Source organism: Acipenser ruthenus, chromosome 22 (assembly GCF_902713425.1).
Source record: "Acipenser ruthenus chromosome 22, fAciRut3.2 maternal haplotype, whole genome shotgun sequence".
Classification (NCBI taxonomy): domain Eukaryota; kingdom Metazoa; phylum Chordata; class Actinopteri; order Acipenseriformes; family Acipenseridae; genus Acipenser; species Acipenser ruthenus.
In genome coordinates, this window is record NC_081210.1 from 23,758,587 (window position 1) to 23,780,588 (window position 22,002).

General features: G+C 39.4%; 2 protein-coding genes across 4 annotated transcripts in view; both read left to right on the forward strand.

Moving 5' to 3' along the window:
• Positions 1-2,709, forward strand: part of LOC117973667 (dedicator of cytokinesis protein 2) — an 85,059-nt gene extending 82,350 nt beyond the window's left edge. The window contains exons 50-51 of the mRNA XM_058996171.1: positions 1,589-1,776; positions 2,214-2,709. Coding sequence (XP_058852154.1) covers positions 1,589-1,776; positions 2,214-2,288 — 263 coding nt within the window. The 3' untranslated portion in view covers positions 2,289-2,709. The remainder of the gene's footprint in view (positions 1-1,588; positions 1,777-2,213) is intronic.
• Positions 2,710-5,080: 2,371 nt separating this feature from the next.
• On the forward strand, positions 5,081-17,111 carry LOC117431133 (eukaryotic peptide chain release factor subunit 1-like). Of its 3 annotated transcripts, none has more exons than XM_058996174.1 (11): positions 5,081-5,298; positions 5,642-5,757; positions 11,919-12,094; positions 12,875-13,014; positions 13,112-13,250; positions 13,488-13,678; positions 14,505-14,634; positions 15,207-15,362; positions 15,814-15,878; positions 16,067-16,214; positions 16,473-17,111. In XM_058996174.1, exons 2-11 carry the CDS (start codon positions 5,672-5,674, stop codon positions 16,553-16,555), a joined length of 1,314 nt encoding a protein of 437 aa, XP_058852157.1. In that variant the 5' UTR covers positions 5,081-5,298; positions 5,642-5,671; the 3' UTR covers positions 16,556-17,111. The 3 variants fall into 3 exon arrangements, with proteins under 3 accessions (XP_058852157.1, XP_034782430.2, XP_058852158.1); XM_034926539.2 differs by having other exon boundaries at positions 5,648-5,757; XM_058996175.1 differs by lacking the exon at positions 5,081-5,298 and adding an exon at positions 5,352-5,493.
• Positions 17,112-22,002: the final 4,891 nt, after the last annotated feature.

Here is a 22,002-nt window from a genome sequence, read left to right on the forward strand (position 1 = left end):
TTGGCCTGGGAAATGGCCTTTATACACCTCATCCTCTCCTCCTGCTTTTGCACCTCGTTGACTACCAGCTTCCTCCTTTGAGCTGGGGCTGCCTTGTGCCATGTAGGAGGAGCTGAACTGAGACCAAGACCCCCTCTTTCATTCTGAACTTGCCCCATGATATCACCAATTCAAAGGGCAGCCTTTGCATCTTCCACAGCTTTCTTTGCCGCCCACTTTCTTCCAGTTTTCAACACAGGTGCTGCCTCCCTTACGCATTTGTCGCGTGACTCTACTAATGTCATTTCCAGTCTGACCTTGGCGCACTTAAACTCCTCGGTTAGAGCGGAGACTGGTAGCTGCAGTATTCCTTTACCATAAAGTCCCACTCTGCTGAGGCAGCGTGGAACTCCCAACCATTTCCTGATGTATGAAGTGATTAAAGCTTCCAGTTTCTCTACTGTTGTCAAAGAAACCTCGTACACAGTCAGTGGCCACAGCAACCTCGGCAGTAGACCAAACTGAAAGCACCAGAGTTTTAGTTTGCCTGGTAGAGCGCAGCTGTCTATGCTCTTCAACCCTTCCACTGCTTGTTGTCTAACTTCTCCCACACAAACTGTGTCCTTTAGATCCCCGTCGTACCATCTCCCAAGACTCTTCACTGGCTTCTCAGACACTGTTGGTATTGCCTCACCATTAATGAAGAATGTTTTATCGACTACTTTGCCTTTAATTATAGAGATGTTCCTTGATTTAGTGGGCTTGAATTGCATTCGTGCCCATTCAATGTTATTGGTTAATTTGCCCAATAACCGATTAGTGCAGGCTACTGTTGTAGTCATGTTGTTGTCATGTCATGCATGTATGCTCAAATTGGTGGTAGTCACATTCCAGAAGCCAAGCGCTCTCCTCCCACTACCCATTTTGATGCCCTAATGATTACTTCCATTGCCATGGTAAAAGCCAGTGGAGAAATGGTGCATCCTGCCATTATTCCAACCTCTAGGCATTGCCATGTAGTGCTGAATTCTGAAGTTGAAAAACTAAATTGCAAATAATACCCTGTGTGATGAAGCGCCCCCTACTGGATGATAACAAATATTCAGTACAAAATTGGGATGCTTCAGTAAATTCCAGCTAGCTCTTTTGACACTACAAAATAACAGCAGCACAAAAATATAAACTTTCTCTCTTCACTGTTCGTTCAACATTTCTATAATGTGAATAATCAATAATGTATTTTTTTTCTCCCCAAATAATGATAATAATAGTGCTAAAAAGTTCAATGCTGTTGGTTCTGCCATTTCTTTGAACAAGAATAAAAAGTTGCTGTTTGTTCAAGTAAATCATTCTTAAGGGGCGTCATCTTTAAATTTCTAGTGTTTTGTATGATTCTAAAAATTCTTTATTTGCAAGTAAACACGAAGAGCTCCAATTGGTTTAAATAAAAAAATGGATATTGTTTACTCATTTAGAAAGTTGTTACTGCAGGTAGATGGATCTGCAGGTCCATACAATAGGTGTGTGCGTGTGCGCACGTGTGTGTGTGTGTGTGTGTGTGTGTGTGTGCGTGTGTGTGTGTTTCTCTCACTCCCTCTATCTCTTCCAGGGGTCGCATTCTCTGTTGTGAATGGCTCTGACCTGGAGGACCCAGAGCTATCCCAGCGTGCCAAGCGAGACAGCAAGTCCATGTCGGTGAGCATCCCTATGGAGCGCCCCCCTACGGAGCGCCCCCCTACTGAGCGCGCTCCAGACCGCAAGTCTAAGGGCATGATGAACCTCTTCTTCAAGAGTAAGGTGAGGGCCGGTCTGCACTTCTGAATTCTCACTCCAGGGCACGTCTTTTCAGAGTGGGGGGTCACAGCTTAGAAAATGAAAATTGCAAGTTCAAAAAATAAACAGATAACATGGAGCCATGTTTCCAAGGCTGTTACAACAGTGTCTTCAGTGTAATGTGATAAAAGCATAGTAAAGTACAGCACAGTGAAATCCAAGTTCAGCAAGCGTGGTGAATCACTGGGAATTGTGGTCATTTGTGACTAATCTTGAATTAAATTATTTATTGTAAAAAATGTAATGAAACAAATAGAAAAATGATCTGAAAAGTACACTAAATGCTTTTCCTAATTCACAGTATTAATGCAGGTGGATAAAATTGCGAGCAACAACATGGCTCTGTTGTCTAATCTAGACCTGGCTGTCTCACTAACTCTGTGTCCTTCTCTGTCTTACAGATGGCAAATAAAGCACCTGAAGATGGAAAACAGACCACTGAACAAAGCCCAGACCTCACCTCCACCCAGTTCTGAGACCAAACTGTCCCTCTGCGTTATACCCTCTCCCCTCCTTCTGTTTACTGCTCAATACTCCCATCGCCCCTCTGCCCTTGCCCCCGCTCTGGGCAGAACCCCCACCTAGTGGAGTGATGCAGCTTTTCAACAAGACTGACTGTGTGCTGGAGCCAGGAGACACCAGGCCTTGCATAGTGCAGAGAAGAAGGCCCATTCTCTTCAGTATCTGCCTTGAAGATTCTAATCTTAATTCCTGTTTGCCCTAATTCAGTCTTTTTTAATTCTTTTTTTTTTTTTTATAATAAGAATATAATTTTTTTTAATGTTTTGACTGCATTTTTTATAATTCCATGTATTGTTTATTTTTTGTTACTGAAATGAAAGATTTTGTTTAAAAAATGTATTGCTATCTAAGTGGCTAATAAATGGAATGTCTTACTACATCAGTGTTTTTTTTTTCAATGCAAGTTCAAATTAATTAATTATTTACAGAAAACAAGCATATAGATATATGCTCAAAGCTATATAGGATTGTGTAGTGTTTTGAAGTAGATTGGAGTAAAATACAGAAAACATCCACAGAGAAAGGATGGCTATTTTAAAAAAATGTAGTACTAGAGGCACAAAACAAATACATCCCAAAGGCAGACAAACCAAAATCTAAAAGAAAATGGCCAAAATGGTTTTAAAAAAATATTCAGAGAAAAAAGGCACTTTACAGAGCGTTTAAAAGGGACCAACAACAAAGTATACAGAAAGAGTACTTGAAACTGCAAGCGCAAGTCAAAAAGGAAGGTAGAAAGGCCAAGAGAGAGATAGAAATGAACATTGCCAGGGAGGCTAAAAACCATTTAAAAAAGATTTTCCAATATTATAACAGCAAAAGAACATTCAACGAGGAAGTAAAATGTCTAAGAGATACAAATAGCAACGTCATAGATGAAGAGAAAAAAATAGCAAATATATTAAATGATTACTTTTCACAAGTTTTTACAAAGGAGAATACGGACAACATGCCCCACATGTTGACCTATTCCTATCCAGTTTTAAATAACTTTAGTATAACAGAGGCAGAAGTGTTAAAGGGACTAGGAACTCTTAAAATAAACAAATCCCCTGGGCCGGATGACATCCTCCCAATAGTACTCAAAGAAATAAAATAATTTATTTACAAACCGCTAACTAAGATCATGCAACAGTCTCTTGAGACAGGGATTGTACCGACAGACTGGAGAATTGCAAACATAATACCGATCCACAAAAAGGGAGACAAAACCGAACCAGGTTACTACAGACCAATAAGACTGCCTTCTAGTATATGTCAAGTTATGGAAACTATAATAAGATCCAAAATGGAAAAATACCTATATGGTAGCAGTATCCTGGAAGACAGTCAACATGGTTTTAGGAAAGGGAGATCGTGTCTAACTAACCTGCTTGATTTTTTGAGGATGCAACATCAACAATGGATAATTGCAAAGCATATGGCATGGTTTATTTAGATTTCCCGAAAGCTTTTGACAAAGTCCTGCATAAAAGATTAATTCTCAAACTGAACGCAGTAGGGATTCAAGGAAGTGCATGCACATGGATTAGGGAGTGGTTAAAATGTAGAAAACAGGTTAAAAAAAAAGTACTGATTAGAGGATAAACCTCAAAATGGAGCGAGGTAACCAGTGGAGTACCACAGGGATCAGTATTAGGTCCTCTGCTCTTCCTAATCTACATTAATGACTTAGATTCTGGTATAGTAAGCAAACTTGTTAAATTTGCAAACGACACAAAAATAGGAGGAGTGGCAAACTGTTGCAGCAGCAAAGGTCATTCAAAATGATCTAGACAGCATTCAGAACTGGGTAGACACATGGCAAATTACATTTAATATAGAAAAGTGTAAGGTACACGCAGGCAAGAAAATTGTCAATTATAAATACCATATGGGAGACACTGAAATTGAAGAAGTAATCTATGAAAAAGATGTAGGTGTTTATGTTGACTAGACATGTCTCCATCTAGAAGCTATAAAAAAGGCCAACAAAATGCTCGGACATATAGTAAAAAGTGTTGAATTTAAATCAAGGGAAGTAATGTTAAAACTTTACAATGCATTATTAAGACATCTAGAATATTGTGTTCAGTTCTGGTCACCTTGCTACAAAAAGGATATTGCTGCTCTAGAAAGAGTGCAAAGAAGAGCAACCAGAATTATCCTTGGTTTAAAAGGCATGTCATATGCAGACAGGTTAAAAGAATTGAATCTATTCAGTCTTGAACAAAGAAGACTATGCGCTGATCTGATTCAAGCATTCAAAATTCTAAAAGGTATTGACAATGTCGACCCAGGGGACTTTTTTGACCTGAAAAAAGACACAAGGACCAGGGGTCACAAATGGAGATTAGATAAGGGGCATTCAAAACAGAAAATAGGAGTCACTTTTTTACACAGAGAATTGTGGGAGTCTGGAACCAACTCCCCAGTGATGATGTTGAAGATGACAACCTGGGATCCTTCAAGAAGCTCAAGAATGTATGCAGTTGGATTTCAACACCACCAGTGTGTTAACACAGGGTATTATCTTTTTATATGACTGTAAACTAATTCACAGTCGTTCATTTGTAACATTTAGATCTCTCAGATACACATTGTATGTACAGGACGGTATTAGGCTGTTCAAATTAGTAAATAGTCACACAGAATGCATTAATTGTTTTACATTTCCAATGGTATCCTGGTGGTGACATTCACACTAAAACACACCCATATAACTACAGCTCCCATATTCCTCTTCATTCCAAACTCAGCCCTTTATCCTCTCTAGTCCAATAGCGCTATCGAGAACACAAGCGTAGCCAGGTTGTCTCTAGGAAGAAAGCTCAGCGGAAGCGGTGTTGACCCACCCCCCACGTGAGACAGATTGCACCACGAGCGGAGACAGCGAACCGGCTCGGGCAGCGACGTCAGTGCTCCCGGAACCTCACACAAGAGCACCGACCAGAGAAAAGATACAGAGCGGAGCGGAGGAGCCAGGTACCAGGGGAGCTAGACAGAACTAGGCGAGACCGATAGAGCCTAGCCTAGGCGGGGCAGGGATAGAAGTCGCTGGGCTACGAGGGGAAGTAGGAAATTAGGTGGGCTTTAGGGCCTGGGAGGGATTACAAGCACCGCCGCGCACGTAACTGTGAGACAGAACCGGTCACAGTCTTTTATTGTCGGCAAACTCAGGTAAGAACCATGTGGGAAGAGAGAGCTGCGGTTAGAGGTGGTGAAGTGGGGGTTGGGGTACAGTTACCGGTACTGGTTTCGGGGAGTCCAATTGGATTTTATCTTTTTTGTTAGGCTCATCTGTGTGTGTGTCTCTCTTTCACGAAAGTCGCAGGTGCCGAAGCGATTACACCAAAAAATGGCGGACGATCCGACAGCAGCCGACAGAAACGTGGAGATTTGGAAAATCAAGAAGCTGATCAAAAGCTTGGAAGCGGCCCGGGGGTGAGAACTGGAGTTTACGATTGAGGGGAGGTGGGGAGTGTGCGTGCTGGGCTTCGGTCTGCATGCGAGAAAGATCAAGTGGTGCGGGCCTTTGGCCTGGAGCAGCTGGGACTGTAGCAACAGCTGAAATTAGGCAGGGAAAACTCCCTAGACCGAAGAAATTGGGGATTGTGGCTTGTTGGGGTGCAGATCGTCCTATATAGCCGAGTCTTGAAAGTTCACTGGGGAAGGTTAAGGCAACCTAACGGCGCGGTAAGACACAAGGGAGGGGAGAATATTACTGAAAGGCCTCTCTGATGCAAGTGGGCCGCAGTCTTTTTGAAATAATTACTAACAAAGTGTATATTCATATGTGCAACTGTTCAGTAAATGCATAAATGTGTTTGAATGGGAAACGGTAACTGCTTGCTGTCACCTCGTAAATGAGTACCACAGTATGACATACCCAGGGATACATAGTACAGCAACCATATTGCAGTTCTGGGGAACTGTTAGGCTTTTAAAGTATGAGTCAGTGTAGCAGCTACAGACTTATGGTTTCATCAGAGAAAGGAAATGGGTTCTTTGTTGTTTTTCTTTTTAGCCACACGTATTAACTGGAGTGACGCGTACTGTAGTTTTAAGTGGATTTGCGTATGTGAGAGCTCATTCTGGTAGCCTGAGCTAGTAATTGTATTTGCCCAGATATTTTAAGTTGTGGTTTTTTTTTTAGTTTTTTCATGCTAGTGAAGCTAGTCTATTGACCTGATGTATTACCAGCTAACGGATGTATGTTTTGGAGTTTGTATTGCATTGTAAATGAGTTAGACTAGAGTACAATGTATAGATGGCAAGAAACCTTCACAGCCCCAAATGTGATAAGCTTGTGTGTAGGTTTTTTTTTTTTTCTAATTGGTATGCAGGGTCAGATCATCAATTGTTTGTTAAATTAATCATTTTCCATATGTTTTTTTTTATTATTATTTTCATATGATGCACTGTAATATTTAAGACAAGGTTATATTTTTGTTTGTTTGAGAGAATTCTTATATTGTCCACTGCATGTTGCCAGAAGTTCTAATAAAACCGAATTAAAGGAAGTAAATACCTTGACTGGGTACTAAAAATCAAAGTCATCGCAGTTCAGGATTTCATATCCATTAGCCAGACACAAGGTTTAACATACAAATCAGGGTATGAATATGGATAAAAAAAAGAACTTTAAACTATCTAATTTACTTTCAGACTAGCGTAGTATGTAGTTTCTCCATGCCCAGTGAGTCTGGCCCTCAGCTACAGACACTGGCATGAGGGCAGTTCATTTGGGAGCCCATTTTAGTAAAGTAACTCTACCTTGGGTTTTGACATCCTACGTCCAACCTTTAATTGTAATCATAATGGTATTCCAATGTTCTCTGCAGGTCATAGTGCCTCTTTGAAAGGAAATATTTAAGTCAGCTATAGTCATCTTTAAAGCAGGATGGTGAAGCGTGTGTAAAGTAGAATTCTTAATGAAAATTGACTCTGTCCAGTGAAGAGATTAGTCATGAAGGAGGACGGCTGCTGTATCTTTACAAAACTGAAGTTGATAAGTGTAGGAAAGTTATCTGTAAATGTTTAGGTACTACACCCTTAAGTGAATTTAAGGTTTGTGTGCTGTTTCACTCAGTTATAGTGTTTATCGTAAATACTCCAGGAAAGTTGACAAGCATTAAATATAATGACATGTTATTATATGAACATGATGCTGGTAGTCTAAAGTAAATAGTTTGAGAAGCTAGTACTGTTTGTTGCAAAATATTGAAATTGAAAACTAACCTTGAGTCTAATCGTAGGACTGCTTAACACATCTTGTAGAGCCGTCCTGTTTATTTAGAGTTTAAAAAAGGAATGTGCATTCTCAGTCAGTTATACAATTAATCCCCAAATTCCCAAAAAAGAGAATGGCTGTCCGGCGCAAATTTGGATCTTCTGAAGGTTTCAAGTGATAGATGGAAGTATGCAGGCAGTGTAGAAATGGAAACTTTTTTCTGTTTAGCAGGCCAGTGCTGTCCTTCATGTCAGCCGAAGGGTGGGTACCAAACTGCCCTTTGGAGATATAGCATGACATAGCATACCTGAAGGTCCTACAAAGTCTTAATTCGTTACAGCAAACCTCCCTGGCCTTATAAACTTCACACATTTTAATAATAACTTCATTTTTTAGGAAAGCAAAGAGGACTGGCTTATGATGAGATTCTTATGGTCCTGTCTGTGTGGTTCAGGGTTAGAGGTTAAAATGACTGATGAACAGCTGATTGCTTGTGTCGTACAAGTGCGAGACCCCTAGTTTCAAGTTACAGAGCCTAGCTATTCCATATTGGACTCCCCTGTTTAAGTAGTCTAGACTCGAGGGCAAGGTGCACAGAACTAAAAACGAGGTCCAGTAGACAATGTCTGACATTCTGTAATGCCTTAAGTTCTTCAGTTTTATTCAGACTTCATAATTGTGTGTTTAAAGAGAACTTGCAGGCTGTAATGTATACACACCTCTGGTAGTACGATTGGCTCAATAATGGTTAGGACTGCCTCTTGTTAACACATTGACATGACAGCTACACTAGGTTTAAAGATTCCAGTTCCTTCTAAAGCATGTCAGTACCAAATTGTGAGTATTGAAGAGGTATAACAGTGTTATCTACTGTAGGACAAACAATTGTAAAATATCGGAGGAGTCTTGTGTCTTAAAAGCAGCTGCTCTATGTCTGGGATAGCTGTTGATTACATGTGTTCAGGTTGATGAGGCGTGTGTATAACGGGCTCCTGTCTTTGTTTACTGAACCTTTTGTAATTCAAGTTCTAAACTTCTGCATGATCAGCATTTTTCTACATTGTCGTGACTGTTCACAAAGCACACATGACACATCTCCCCTAATGACTTGGTACTGTGCCAGAGTTTACATCTGAATAGTTTTTTGTTTTTTTTAAAAAAAAATTTGACGATTCATGATAAATGCACTGATAGAAATCAAGTTTAAATGTGGACTAGTTTCACCCTTTTTACTTGAAAAAGGCCACCATGCACATTGAACATGTATGTTTCATTACACTGTTACACAAGCTTTGATTCCCCAAAGCACCTGCAAGTCACATTGATGCAATGAATGTAAAACCTGGGTTCTACTTTTTCTGCTTCAGAAAGTATAACAATCAGAGCTTAAATGTGTACTTATTGCTGCATGAAAGTGTAATTTAAGCAACAGTCTAACACCAACACTCAACAAGGCAAATACACTCTACAGACCAACATAAAGAAAAGGTAACAGTTGGACTTACAAGGCAGCAATAAACCGAAACCAGTATTTTCTCATCACTTCTGAAAATGAGGTGTCATTTAGGATGACATTTGCATAGTAAAGTTGGAAAGTACAGAAGCTGTTCTAAGCATTTCCAGTGTGTGAGATTGAGCCAAAGCTACCAGGAAAAATATAGGACAGATCAACCAGCAGCCTTGTCAGATTCAGTCTTTCCATGTTTGTGGTGCTGGCCCTAGTGGCTGCCCTGAGCTCCAGTCTAGATTCTGGATGTTGCGGTAGGAGCAGACTACACACAGCTATCTATTTGAGTTTCTTGCACAGCGTACTATTAACAAAAAAATGTGTACAGCACAGCAGTACATAAAGTGTAGTGAAAAAAGTTTCCATCAAATCATAATGTTGGTAACAAACATGACATTTCAAAACTTCTCATGCATATCACTATAAAAACCCCAAGCATGTATTTCACAAACTACAGGTGGTAATGTAAACAAACTGGTAAGCCAACAGTGTCAATTTTCTGATGAAGCAGAGTGCACAGGAGATTAAACTATGGAAGAAGCTTCACCAACGGTCACTTTAGTGTAAAATGTAATATGATTTTGGGACACTGCAGTTGTAAACATCTAGAGCCTGGAACATAAATTATTTAACAATTGTCTTTGGTCTAGATCAGGGGTTCCCAGCATTATTCAATGAAGGTCCACTTAACTCATACTCCTCTCTCCGAGGTCCATGAACTCACGTCAGCACACAGCTAACCACACTTGCCAGGAGATCAGTCCAATATAGAAAAAACAGTTTGGGCTTTGTTTTTTCTTAACTATTTACCAGATCAGTCCAATATAGAACAATACAGTTTGGGATTTGTTTTTTTCTGTTTACAAGGAGATCAGGCCAATATAGAACAAAACAACTTTGGCTTTGTTTTTCCTTAACTATGCACAAAATTGTTAAGTGTGAAAAATGACACTTCTTTTCCATTGCCAACCTTTTGAAGTTGGGGTGTAGGCTGTGGTAGCAATGTGAAGAGACTGCTGCAGGTGCTCATTAGTTATCTGGCTGCTGTGTTTATATCTTCTGTTGTGCTAAAGCTGTGAAACCGCTCACTGGATTCGGTGGTAAGCTTACTCAGAAAATTTGAAAAAAATACCATTGAAAGTCCATTTTCTTCCCTGAAAGATTATGTGATAACCGTTTTCAAAGTTGGAAAATGAAAGAGGTCTGACGACTGAATGTCTTCCTGAAGCTCGACCAACTACTTCTTGAATGCTTTCACATTTTCCCAAAGATCGACAATTAACATTTGTTTGCCTTGTAGTGCTAGGTTCAGTATATTCAAACGTCCAAACATGTCCACAAGAAAAGCAATTATTTTTATCTTCTGCTCGTCATGCATAAAATTTAAAAATTGTTAGCATTTGAAGACGAATGTGTATACAGGAATAGCACAATGTCTTCCCTCAAAGCAATTGAAACGCATTCAGCGTCTTCAATATCCAGTTTTAAATTTTCAAATAAATTATCTGCACTTCACGTCGCCAAGTAGTTGAATTGTTAGACAACGGAATCCTCTGATATTTTTATTTTCGGGGAACAACACTGAAGCACTTTCCACCATGCACTTTTATCATTTCTGAGTGAGAGAAAGCAGTCATTCTTTGAGCCATAATCCATGCTACTCGCAATGAAGCCTCTGTTACTTTTTCCTGATCTGCCATAGACCGCTTAATTAATACCGTGCTACGCAAGTAGCCTAACTTGACTGCAGTGACGTTAGCTTCTGTATCCTTTCTTGTGAACCTGGTGGATATTTTCTGTCACACTCTTTGCTGTGTTTAGTTTCATAGTGCCTTTTTAAATTTGAACTTATGACGAGTGACACCGTCTCCTTGGTTTGCTGTTAGGCCAATCGGAGAATGAAAAAAAAATATATATTTTTGGCATCCATTGTGTCTGGACAATTTTTGAAACGCGCAAAACACAACTCTAATCTTTACCTGCACCAACAACTAATCTTAAACTGCACCAGTAAGAAGGTAAAAAACAACAAACATAGTCAGTGCTTAGAAAGTGCGCCTTGTTCCACTGTCAGCTTTATCTGTGTGTTGCGGGTAAATTTCAGACTAATAACTAAAAGGCCAGACAAATGGCTGATGCGTGAAAAAAAAATTGCTTTGGTGTCCGGATCTGGACCGTGGTCCGCTAGTTGGGAAAACCTGGTCTAGATAAGATAAGTTTGGACTGATAATAACAGAATATTAATAACAGAAAATTGTTTAAAAAGCAGCAAAAACAAACAAAACATAAGAGAAAAAAAATATACATGGTCCTTGATACTGACATATTAGGAACCACTAAAATAAGAGCACTTTGCAGCCTATTAGTGGCACCTTTCACCTTTATGAATCAGCCACAGAGTATTGTAATAAAGGCAGGGTACACAGAGTCTTTAACCTAATGTCGCTATACCAACAAGAAGGCACACAAAGTGGCTTTATGAATTGGACAGAAATAAGGTGCCAGTTAAAGGAATTCCTAGCACAGTGACCCTGAGAACTTTATGAATCCAGCCCATATTTTGTAAACAGTAATTATTCATAAAAGGTAATAAATGTTTATCATGTGCACAGATGTTGACCTAAGTAACAATTTCTAAGGTGATTTATTTTAATTACAGTTGATTCAGAATGTGTGAAGTGTTGAGAGGGAGAGAAACTCTTCTGTACAGTAAATAGTGTGTTTATTTCAGACATACTTTATGCATGATATCTTTTTGATAGTTATTTATAAATTCTGGTAAATAAACAAACACTTGCAGGTCTAGTTTGCGTGTGGTGTGTGTACTGTATCAGATTCTCAGACTCTTATTTTGCTTCTCTCTAGAAATGGCACCAGCATGATCTCCCTAATAATCCCCCCTAAGGACCAGATCTCACGGGTGGCAAAGATGTTGGCAGATGAGTTTGGCACTGCATCCAACATCAAATCCAGAGTCAACAGGCTCTCTGTACTGGGAGCCATCACATCTGTACAACAGAGACTCAAACTGTACAACAAAGGTGAGCTAGGACAGTGATGAAAATCACACATTTTGTTTTCTCCTAAACTTAACAGAGAACAAGATTCATGTGTACAAGACTGTGTGTATATATGGAAAAGAATGCAAAAATATATATTAGATTTTTTAAAAACAAACTGGCCTTACACTGTATGCTCTGTAAACACTTTTAAGTTTAATACCTGAATTTTGGTATGGATATATTTTACACTATACGCTTGGCTATTTTTAGTATTAACTTTGTCCCAGCACCATGAATATGTATTTGTATTAAATCAAAGATCTGTTAGAATGGCTACAGGGAGGATAGGTATTACCAGATCTGCTTTTTGCTAGATTGACTATGTAAATGATTCTGTGCAAACTCAAAATAAATATACAAAAAAGCAGTCACCGTAGTCAAATCCCCCAAGATACTTTAAAAACAAATACTCATTTAAAACTCTGTAGACTGGGCCTGTTTCAACAGCTGGTTCTACATGTTGTCTTTGGTGCAGTCACAGTCCTGTGGAAACAGCTGTTTGAACAAGCCCTGTTTTAAAGCAAGGTGATTGTTGTTTTAATGCTTTTGAAATGTTTAGTCAAACCAACATCCGAATCGTATCTAATCCTGGATAAAACCGGAACAGACGTGACAACTCTTATGCAATGAATAATGACTAATTCCCATCCAAACTGTGTGAGGGTTTCTAGCACGACCAAAAACATGTATTGTAACAATAGAATTGGTCTTGTATTGTACAGTCTGAATGACGTGTGTGGCCTTGTGTTTGTGCTGCAGTGCCACCAAACGGGCTCGTTGTCTATTGTGGAACAATTGTAACGGAGGAGGGCAAGGAAAAGAAAGTTAACATAGACTTCGAGCCGTTCAAACCCATCAACACGTCACTTTATCTGTGTGACAACAAATTCCATACGGAGGTGAGAGATGAGAAAATACCTTTTCATTCTTGTCTGCACTTTCAGGTATTTATTACAATTTGTGCAAATCCTCCTTACACTCCCTCTATCTCGTTAGGCTCTGACAGCGCTGCTCTCAGACGACAGTAAATTCGGCTTCATCGTGATTGACGGGAGTGGGGCGCTGTTCGGCACACTCCAGGGGAACACGCGGGAAGTCCTGCACAAATTCACAGTTGACTTGCCCAAGAAGCACGGTAAGAGTGTGGGGGAGAGGGAGGGCGGGCGGGGGGTCAAAACATTTCTATATGATTTCAGAGTTAAAATACAACAGCAACTTCTGTTTTGTAGTAAATGCTTTCTGGTTGTGAATTTTTCCAACAAGAGTGTCTCTAAGTTTAGTCATCTTGGATTGTCATACCGGTTTTATGTGCTTGACGTGACAGATGGGAGATCACCGGTTGACGTTGTTGTGTGTGTTTTTGTTTTTCCAGGCAGGGGTGGTCAGTCTGCTTTGCGATTCGCCAGGTTACGAATGGAGAAGAGACACAACTACGTGCGAAAGGTGGCGGAGACGGCAGTGCAGCTTTTCGTCTCCAACGACAAAGTCAACGTGGCTGGGATGGTGCTGGCTGGGTCTGCGGACTTCAAGACTGAGCTGAGTCAGTCTGATATGTTTGACCCGGTGAGTCGGCACACTCCATGATGAATTAGGCACAGAGAATACTGCAGTATTGTTGTGACATTTTTTATTTATTTTTTTTTAGATTGTTTCATAAACCTCTCTGGTTAGGGTTCCACTGCTAAATAACCATTTTCAAATATATTCTGTTCATTAAAACTAGTCTCAAGACTATCTTTAGTGCCTGAAGCACATTAGTCATCAGAAGCTTTGCAATATATGCTGTATAGAGCAAGAACTAATTATTTTTGTGGTAGGTCCACAAAGGCTCGATTTATGGAATGCACTAGATCTGTGTCTGCATTATTTATGTAAATATAACTCAGCCTAAATTACTTTTTGTTTAATTGAATGTTTTCTCTTGCATTCAAATACGCCAGCTAGAGAAACCCCTCCAGAACTGTTTAGTTAAAAAAAATAATACTGTATCTGACAGTGCATTAAATTCCATTTGATGTGCGCATGACTGCAAACACCAGAAACCAAGCAGTACGGACCGGATGTTTACTGGAAGCAAGGTTCAAGAATTTCCACTGCAAATACTGATTCACAATACTTGTATTAGTTTTATTTTATTTTACTCCCAAAGCAAGTCATTCAGTATTGAAGCTACTTCTGGTGGTAGAATGAGATGATTGGGTAGTTTTGTTTCTTTCCTCTGGTGTAAAAGTGAACATTAGGGAGTTTAGTTAAGTATTAAGCCTAGTCTGAAAATAGTATTGGAGCTATTGAGAACGTGCAGTGTACTCTTCAGTTTTGATTATAAAAGCACCACCCCTGCTCTCATCCCTGTGTAACAAAGGTGGCTCTTGCTGTGTTTGTGTGACAGAGATTACAAGCCAAAGTGCTGAAGCTGGTGGATATCTCGTACGGAGGGGAGAACGGTTTCAACCAGGCCATCGAGCTATCCGCAGAGGTGCTCTCCAACGTGAAGTTCATTCAGGAAAAGAAGCTAATAGGTACAGGGGCAGGCATCAACACCGTTGCTTATGTTCCATTATGGTTTAAAATATCAAACCAGCTGGAAGAACTCCCATTATGTGGAGACATTACATAATAGAATAATCTGGGGGTATAGTTTACCAATAGTTACCAAATAGACATCAGTTTTTCAGGATCTTAGAAACATTTGAAATTGCTTGTAGGTGTTTAATACATTTTATTGTAGAAGTACTGGAAGCAGTAACTTAAATGAGTGTTCTCTTTAAATGAACATTCAGAATTCTGTGTCTGTAATTTTGTTCAATTAGAAAAATTTAGCGGAGTCTGCCACAGCATACAAAACAAATGGCCTTAACTGACCAAATGTAAAAACCCCTACTGGCAGCAGTGAGCCATGTTTTCCCTTGTAATACTGTATATTCACACCTAGTATTGTTTAGCAAATGACACGAGAGGTTTGCAGTACAACAGTGTTGAGTGGTAAGTGCAGTTTGTGTTTGTCAAAGAGTAGAGCTTAATGCAGTAAAAGCCAGCCAGAATAGGCTGCTTCACAGAGAATCTCTCTGATTGTCTGCCTGTGTTGGTGCAGGGCGGTACTTTGATGAGATCAGCCAGGACACAGGGAAGTACTGCTTTGGAGTGGAAGACACACTGAAGGCTCTGGAGATGGGAGCTGTGGAGATCCTCATTGTGTATGAGAACTTGGACATCATGCGATATGTCTTGCGCTGCAGTGGTTTAGATGGTAGGTACTGTAGTCTCACTGCCAGGATGAGTGGCCTTTTCCACTATGATTATCACATGTACAGGTATGGCCAAAAGTTTTGCATCACCCTATAGAATTACCTAATTTTACTTCATAAAGTGGAATGAAACCTGCTGAAAAATGATATATTAACATATTGAATTACATACCGCTTTGTAGTTTTCCATGTGACTACTGTATATGGCTCCTGGTAGACTTTAGTGATGTAATTTTGTGGTTTCTTTGATTACATCTGTAATTTGATTAAATATCTAAATTATGTTCATACAGTTTGTTTTTGTTTTTCTCAATCCCAAAATTCTAGGTGATACAAAACTTTTGGCCATAGCTGTATATTAGCATACATACCTTTTTATTGTATAGTGGCTTCAGATTAGCAATACAGTTCTCGAGATGAGTTTAACCAAAGTGACACTAATCTCTGTTTCAGAGGACAAGGTGCTCTTCCTCACACCAGAGCAGGAGAAGGATAAGTCACACTTTACAGACAAGGAGGTAAGACTCAACAACCTAGCTCCCAGGAGGTAATACATTCAGTTTTTTTGTTTCTTATTTCCAGAAGTTACCTATAAGAGATTTGGCTTTGTACTACTGAATCAACCCGATAAAGAAGTAAAATCTGTCACACTTTTGGAAGCCCTTGTCCCTGTAATATCTTAACTGTTTCTTCTCCTCTTTCTCAGACCGGGCAAGAGCATGAGCTGATCGACAGCATGCCGCTCCTGGAGTGGTTCGCCAACAACTACAAGAAGTTTGGAGCCACACTGGAAATCGTGACGGACAAGTCGCAGGAGGGCTCCCAGTTTGTCAAAGGGTTTGGTGGGATTGGAGGTGAGGACCACAGGCATAACACTCACACAAAGTTTTGACAAACAGTGTACCTGCTGGGTAGAGGGTGCATACTACATATTATCTAGAGCTCTGTTGACATGCAAACATTGCCCGTTAGGAAGGTTAAGTTGTCTATCTGACAAGATGTAGTTACATTTTAAAGTAGTACTGGAACGATTTTGCTAATTTTATAAAAGATTGTACATGAAAGTTGCTTTTTTTGCTCTCTTGCTAACTGCTATCTCATTTCATCCCCAGGAATCCTGCGATATCGAGTTGATTTCCAGCTAATAGAGTACCAGGGAGAAGACGATGAATTTTTCGATTTGGATGACTACTAGGTAGTCAAAACAGGGCTTGGGGATATGCAACTATCCCTCCTACCCACTGAGCGACCACAGAAAGAAAGAACAAGAAAAATAAATAAAATCTATCCCTGCCTTAGAACACAATGTCACGACTTCATTGGATATAACCATCTAGATCTCCACGATTGCAATAGTGTCAATGCAACAGCAAATCCAAACTAACTACTGTGTTACCGATACAACAGTTTTGGACTCTTACTTTTTTTTTTTTTTTTAAATAACTTTTTTATTTCTTACCGCCCGCGGTTGCTGTTGTATTTTATGAAAGTGAGAATTTTTTTACCTCTGTATGTAGAGGCGAAGTGTATTAAATTTGAACTAAAAATTATTTGCCAGTCGAGCGTCCCATTTCACTTATTTATTTTTTTATCGTTCTTTTAGACCAGGTTTCACTTTACAACAAACCCGGCCATAGCCATACTGACGTTCTGTGTGATGTCATCCGCACAGGACCTGTTTTGGGGAGGGTGGATGGTGGAATTTAGTTTTATTGATTAGGACCAATCGGCAATAAAGTACCCCTAAATTCTCACATTGTTTCTTGGGTTTGTTGAAATGTACAGAATGTAGTGAGAGGTAGCATCCGCTTTACCAGGTGTTGGAGAGAAAGTAAAAATGTTGGGGTCAAAGTCTGCACACACCACACAGAGTGCTCCACACTCATCTACACAGCATTAACTCCCTCTGTCTAGCTTCTCCAGTTGTAACCTGTATTCAATCCAAAAAGGTTTCTTTTGTCTAAAAAGCAAATTCCATATATGCTAGGAAACTACAGCTCCGCATGGGATACATATTTAATGCAAGTTACAGGATGTCCCTGAATCCTGTTCTTTTAACCAGATCTTAAATAAAGACCATGGTGATCAGTGCAGTAGTATGGAACCCAGAGGACAAATAATAAATAAGGTTACAACACGCAGTATGCAAAGTAAGAGCTTGAAAGTTAAGCTAAGCTGAAATTCATTTTTTATGTGAAGGTAATGTTGCCACTAAAACCATTTGAAACCGTCTCTTGTGTGGTGTGTGGATTTTATAAGAACTGCCCCCTACCCAAACTTGTATACATTGTAGGGGGATTTTGTGGGCTGGGTGATCAGGAGCCTTATGGAATGGGCTTCATAAAACCACATTACAGGGGAATTGTTTTTTTGTATATAAAGCAGCTCCCCTGAACCTTGTGCTACCTTGTTTAGATGGTGTGACCTGCTTCCAAAGCCTAATAAAATCATAAAAATTTAATTTAGGTTAAATGAAAGTTAGATTTGGGCGGCACGATGGTGTGGTGGTTGGCACTGCTGCCTCGCAGCTCTAGGGTCCTGGGTTCGATTCCGGCCTCGGGTCTGTCTGTGTGGAGTTTGCATGTTCTCCCCGTGTTCACGTGGGTTTTCTCTGGGTACTCCGGTTTCCTCCCACAGTCCAAAGACATTCTGGCTAGGTAGATTGGCCTCTCTAAATTGCCCCTTAGTTGCCCTGCGAAGAACTGGCGTCTCATCCAGGGTGTAGTCCTGCCTTGCGCCCTGTGTCTGCCGGGTTAGGCACTGGCTCACTGCGACCCTCTATAGGATTAAGCGGTTACAGATAATGGATGGATGGAAAGTTAGATTTTTTTTAATTTGATTTCTTTTTTATAATCTGTATAGTCGTGTATTCTATTCACTACATCTTGACTATCCCGATGGTGTTAAGTGAGGCAAGTTTTTTTTTTAATTATTTAATCAAACCATGCTTTTCAGATAAGTAAATGCTTTTAAATACTCCCTGCTATGTTGATTTTTATCTGTAGCATTGTACATTTCTATGAAAAAAAACGTACAAACAAGTGCACTTAAATACAAATCCCTCGTTGTTCAAAACACCCCTAAATTTGTCTTAACATTATAGGTTTAGAGATTAGTTTCTCTAAATGGAAGTTTTTCAATGAAAGACGAATTACACCTATGAGGCAATGCATTTGTAAATACAGTAGTGCGTGACAAAATGTCCACATTTCAGTTAGTTTAGTGAGACGCTGGGATAGTCAACATATAGGCGAAAAAACAGCACAGCATTTTAGAAAATGCTTGTCTTCTGTTTAGCTTCTGTAACTGCATAATGAAGCAGCCAGTTCAGACTAAAGGTTTGATTCAAATTTTATCCAGCAACTATTTTTGTGAGTCAAACAAAAATTGTGTTTGAACAAATACTTCACTTCCGTTCCCCCCTTTATATATATATATATATATATATATATATATATATATATATATATATAATATAATTTTTGTTTTGCAGTAATTTAAACATATATATGTTTAAATTATGGCTTTTTTGGCTGTTTAGTTAAGTAACTATTTAATATGCTCTATTGGTTTTACTGTGCTTTCAGCCAATTTACCTGATTTTCAATAAAGTTTTATGAAATCTCGGCATATTGCCTGTAATTTATAAATATGAAAAGTAAGGGAACTCTTATTGATCCCCCTGTCCTGTACTGTGTTTACAACATCTACTGTGAAGATTAGCCTATTGGTATCCAGATGACCCGTGATTTAAGTCACTTCTCACTGCTGGCATGAAAGCGGATGTCTATGAAAGTTGTCGCTTAATGGACAGTTAGTGTGAAAGAAGGTTTCCATTGGGATAACAATAAAAGCAATTGTTATATGTTGCCCATTATGTAGTTACCAAGTTTCATTCTTCTGCTGTGAAGTGGAAAGTTACCAAGTTTTGAGCTGTGTACCAGGTAGTGGTCAAATTTAAAATTATCTGAATTTAACTTTACCTGGCCTTACTGGAAAAATGACCTGGAGTAATTTTTATTAAAAGCGCATTTATTACTCATCCTAGGCTAAATATTTCAATTAGGATGTGTGTGTGTTTTTTTTTTTCTTTTTTTTTTTTATAATAAATTTATTAAAATGCTTGCTGTATGAATTTGCCCTTGCCTTTTGTTTAAAAAATGAAAGCCTAGCCATGTCTGCTGTGAAGATCAAAAATACATTAAATAGGTGATCCTACTGAAATCATTTGGAAATTAACACTTGGCTCTATGCAAGTATATGAATGCCCCAAACAATGTCCCCTTCAGAGTTCATTTTAATCAAACCAAACCAACACCACCTTTAGTATACAAATTGAGTTTGAAATGCTTGCTTCAATGTAATGTGGAAGTGAACCAGTAAAACAAGTTAGTTTTGCACTAAAGTATGATGAGATTTAAAAGGGAACCAATTTCAGTTGTAAACAAACTATATTTGTGAGTGTATTTATTTTTTAATATAAATTGTCAAGTTGCAATGCCATTGGTAGAGCTAGGTAGGTAGAGTGACCAGACATCCTGGTTTGACCGTCTTTATGGAACGAAAATATATTTAAATATATTGAGAAATATTTTTGTAACTGTATTGTACAATATATGCCAATAATTAAATATATTTTTATTCCATACAGACGTGAGTTCCCTTTTTCCATCAACTGTCCCAGTGTTGACATTTTTACCTCAAACCTCAAAAACATACCGGCTTGCAGTGGCACCAGATAGCGCTGCTTATGTGAATAATGTAAACAACCACCAGTCATATTCCGGATTTTGTTCAAATTGGTTACTGTAGGCCTACTAAATGAAAGTATGCAAAATGCGGGTTAAAATAGGAATTTGTATTTATAGCATCGTTAAATGTGGACACTAACTGGAAAGGGACAGTGAAGCATAGCTTTAAAACTTTCTCTTGGTTCTTGGGACAGGTGTGATTCAGAATTCTGTTGTCCTGTGATACGCAGTACGGGTTTGATAACACCGTGTAACAATTTTTTTTTTTTTTTGGTTCCTGGGTAGTAAGTGTTATTTCCTAATTGCTTATGCCTCAAAAGTATAGAAAATGGCTATTATTCCCCACAAACTTTGCTTTTGTGACCAGGACAGTGATATTTTGAAATGTACCTGTTTTCCAGAACATTCCAGATAGATTCAGTGCTGAGTAAACTTGGAGTAACTTCTAGAACTTTCCAGTAATATAAATAGTAGTATAAATACAGGGGCCTTAAGCCCACCAGTTCAGTTTAGTTCCAGCTGCCTAAGTGGATACATATCTGCATTTTTCTGAGATGGCATCAAGAGGCTGCAAGCATCCAGCAGACGCATTTTGCTATGTCTGCGGCCAATTTATCAAGACGAGCGAAAAAGTACTCCGTGGAAGCATCTGCTAAGATGTGTGAGGCCTACAAGGCATATTTCGGCATACCTGTCGGGGATCAAGACAAACCCTGGGCACCTCATTTCACCTGCGAGCACTGCAAAAAAACTCAGGAAGGTAAGATGGACAATTGTTGCTCGGAATTTTATGTTATAAAATTTGTTAATTTTTAAAATTGTAAAAGTTTTTAATTTTAAAATGTTTTACAATTTTCAATGTTATTGAAAAAATATATCATATATGAAAAATGTTGCGAGAGGTCTACGGCTGGGAGGTCATAGGAGACTTCAAAATGGTGGCATTCCTGATGGGTCTCCAAGGCGGTTTTACCAAGTTTCCCTGCTATCTTTGCCTTTGGGACAGCAGGGACACCAAGGCGCACTACCACAGGCGGGACTGGCCACAGCGGACCGAGTTCTCTGTAGGGAGGAACAACGTCAAGTGGGAGCCACTGGTGGACCCCCGGAAGGTGCTGATGCCACCACTGCACATCAAATTGGGCCTTATGAAACAATTTGTCAGAGCTCTAGATAAGGAGTCGGCAGCCTTCAAGTACCTTCAAGATTTCTTCCCTAAGCTGTCTGAGGCAAAGGTCAAAGCCGGTGTCTTCGTCGGACCACAGATAAAGAAGATCCTGGAGTGCAATGAATTCCCCAAGAAGCTCACTAGTAAGGAGAAAGCGGCTTGGAACAGCTTTGTCGCAGTGGTTCGGGGCTTCCTGGGCAATCACAAGGCCGAAAACTATGTGGAGCTGGTTGAGACTCTGGTGAAGAACTACGGCACAATGGGCTGTAGGATGTCCCTCAAAGTCCATATCCTTGATGCTCATCTTGATAAATTCAAGGAGAACATGGGAGCGTACTCGGAGGAGCAAGGCGAGCGCTTCCACCAGGATATACTGGACTTTGAACGCCGCTACCAAGGACAGTATAACGAGAACATGATGGGAGACTACATTTGGGGGCTGATTCGTGAAAGTGATTTACAGTATAATCGTAAATCTCGAAAGACTACACACTTCTAAATCTTTTGTAGTCATTTTTATATTACTTTAGTATAAATACATGTTAATTTGGATTCATATGTTGTTTTTTTCTGACTTTATGTGAACGAAAAGACACAAATTTGCCCGTTTTCTCATTGGAAATAGGTAAATTTCAAAATATCAATGTCCTGGTCACAAAAGCAAAGTTTGTGGGGAATAATAGCCATTTTCTGTACTTTTGAGGCATAAGCAATTAGGAAATA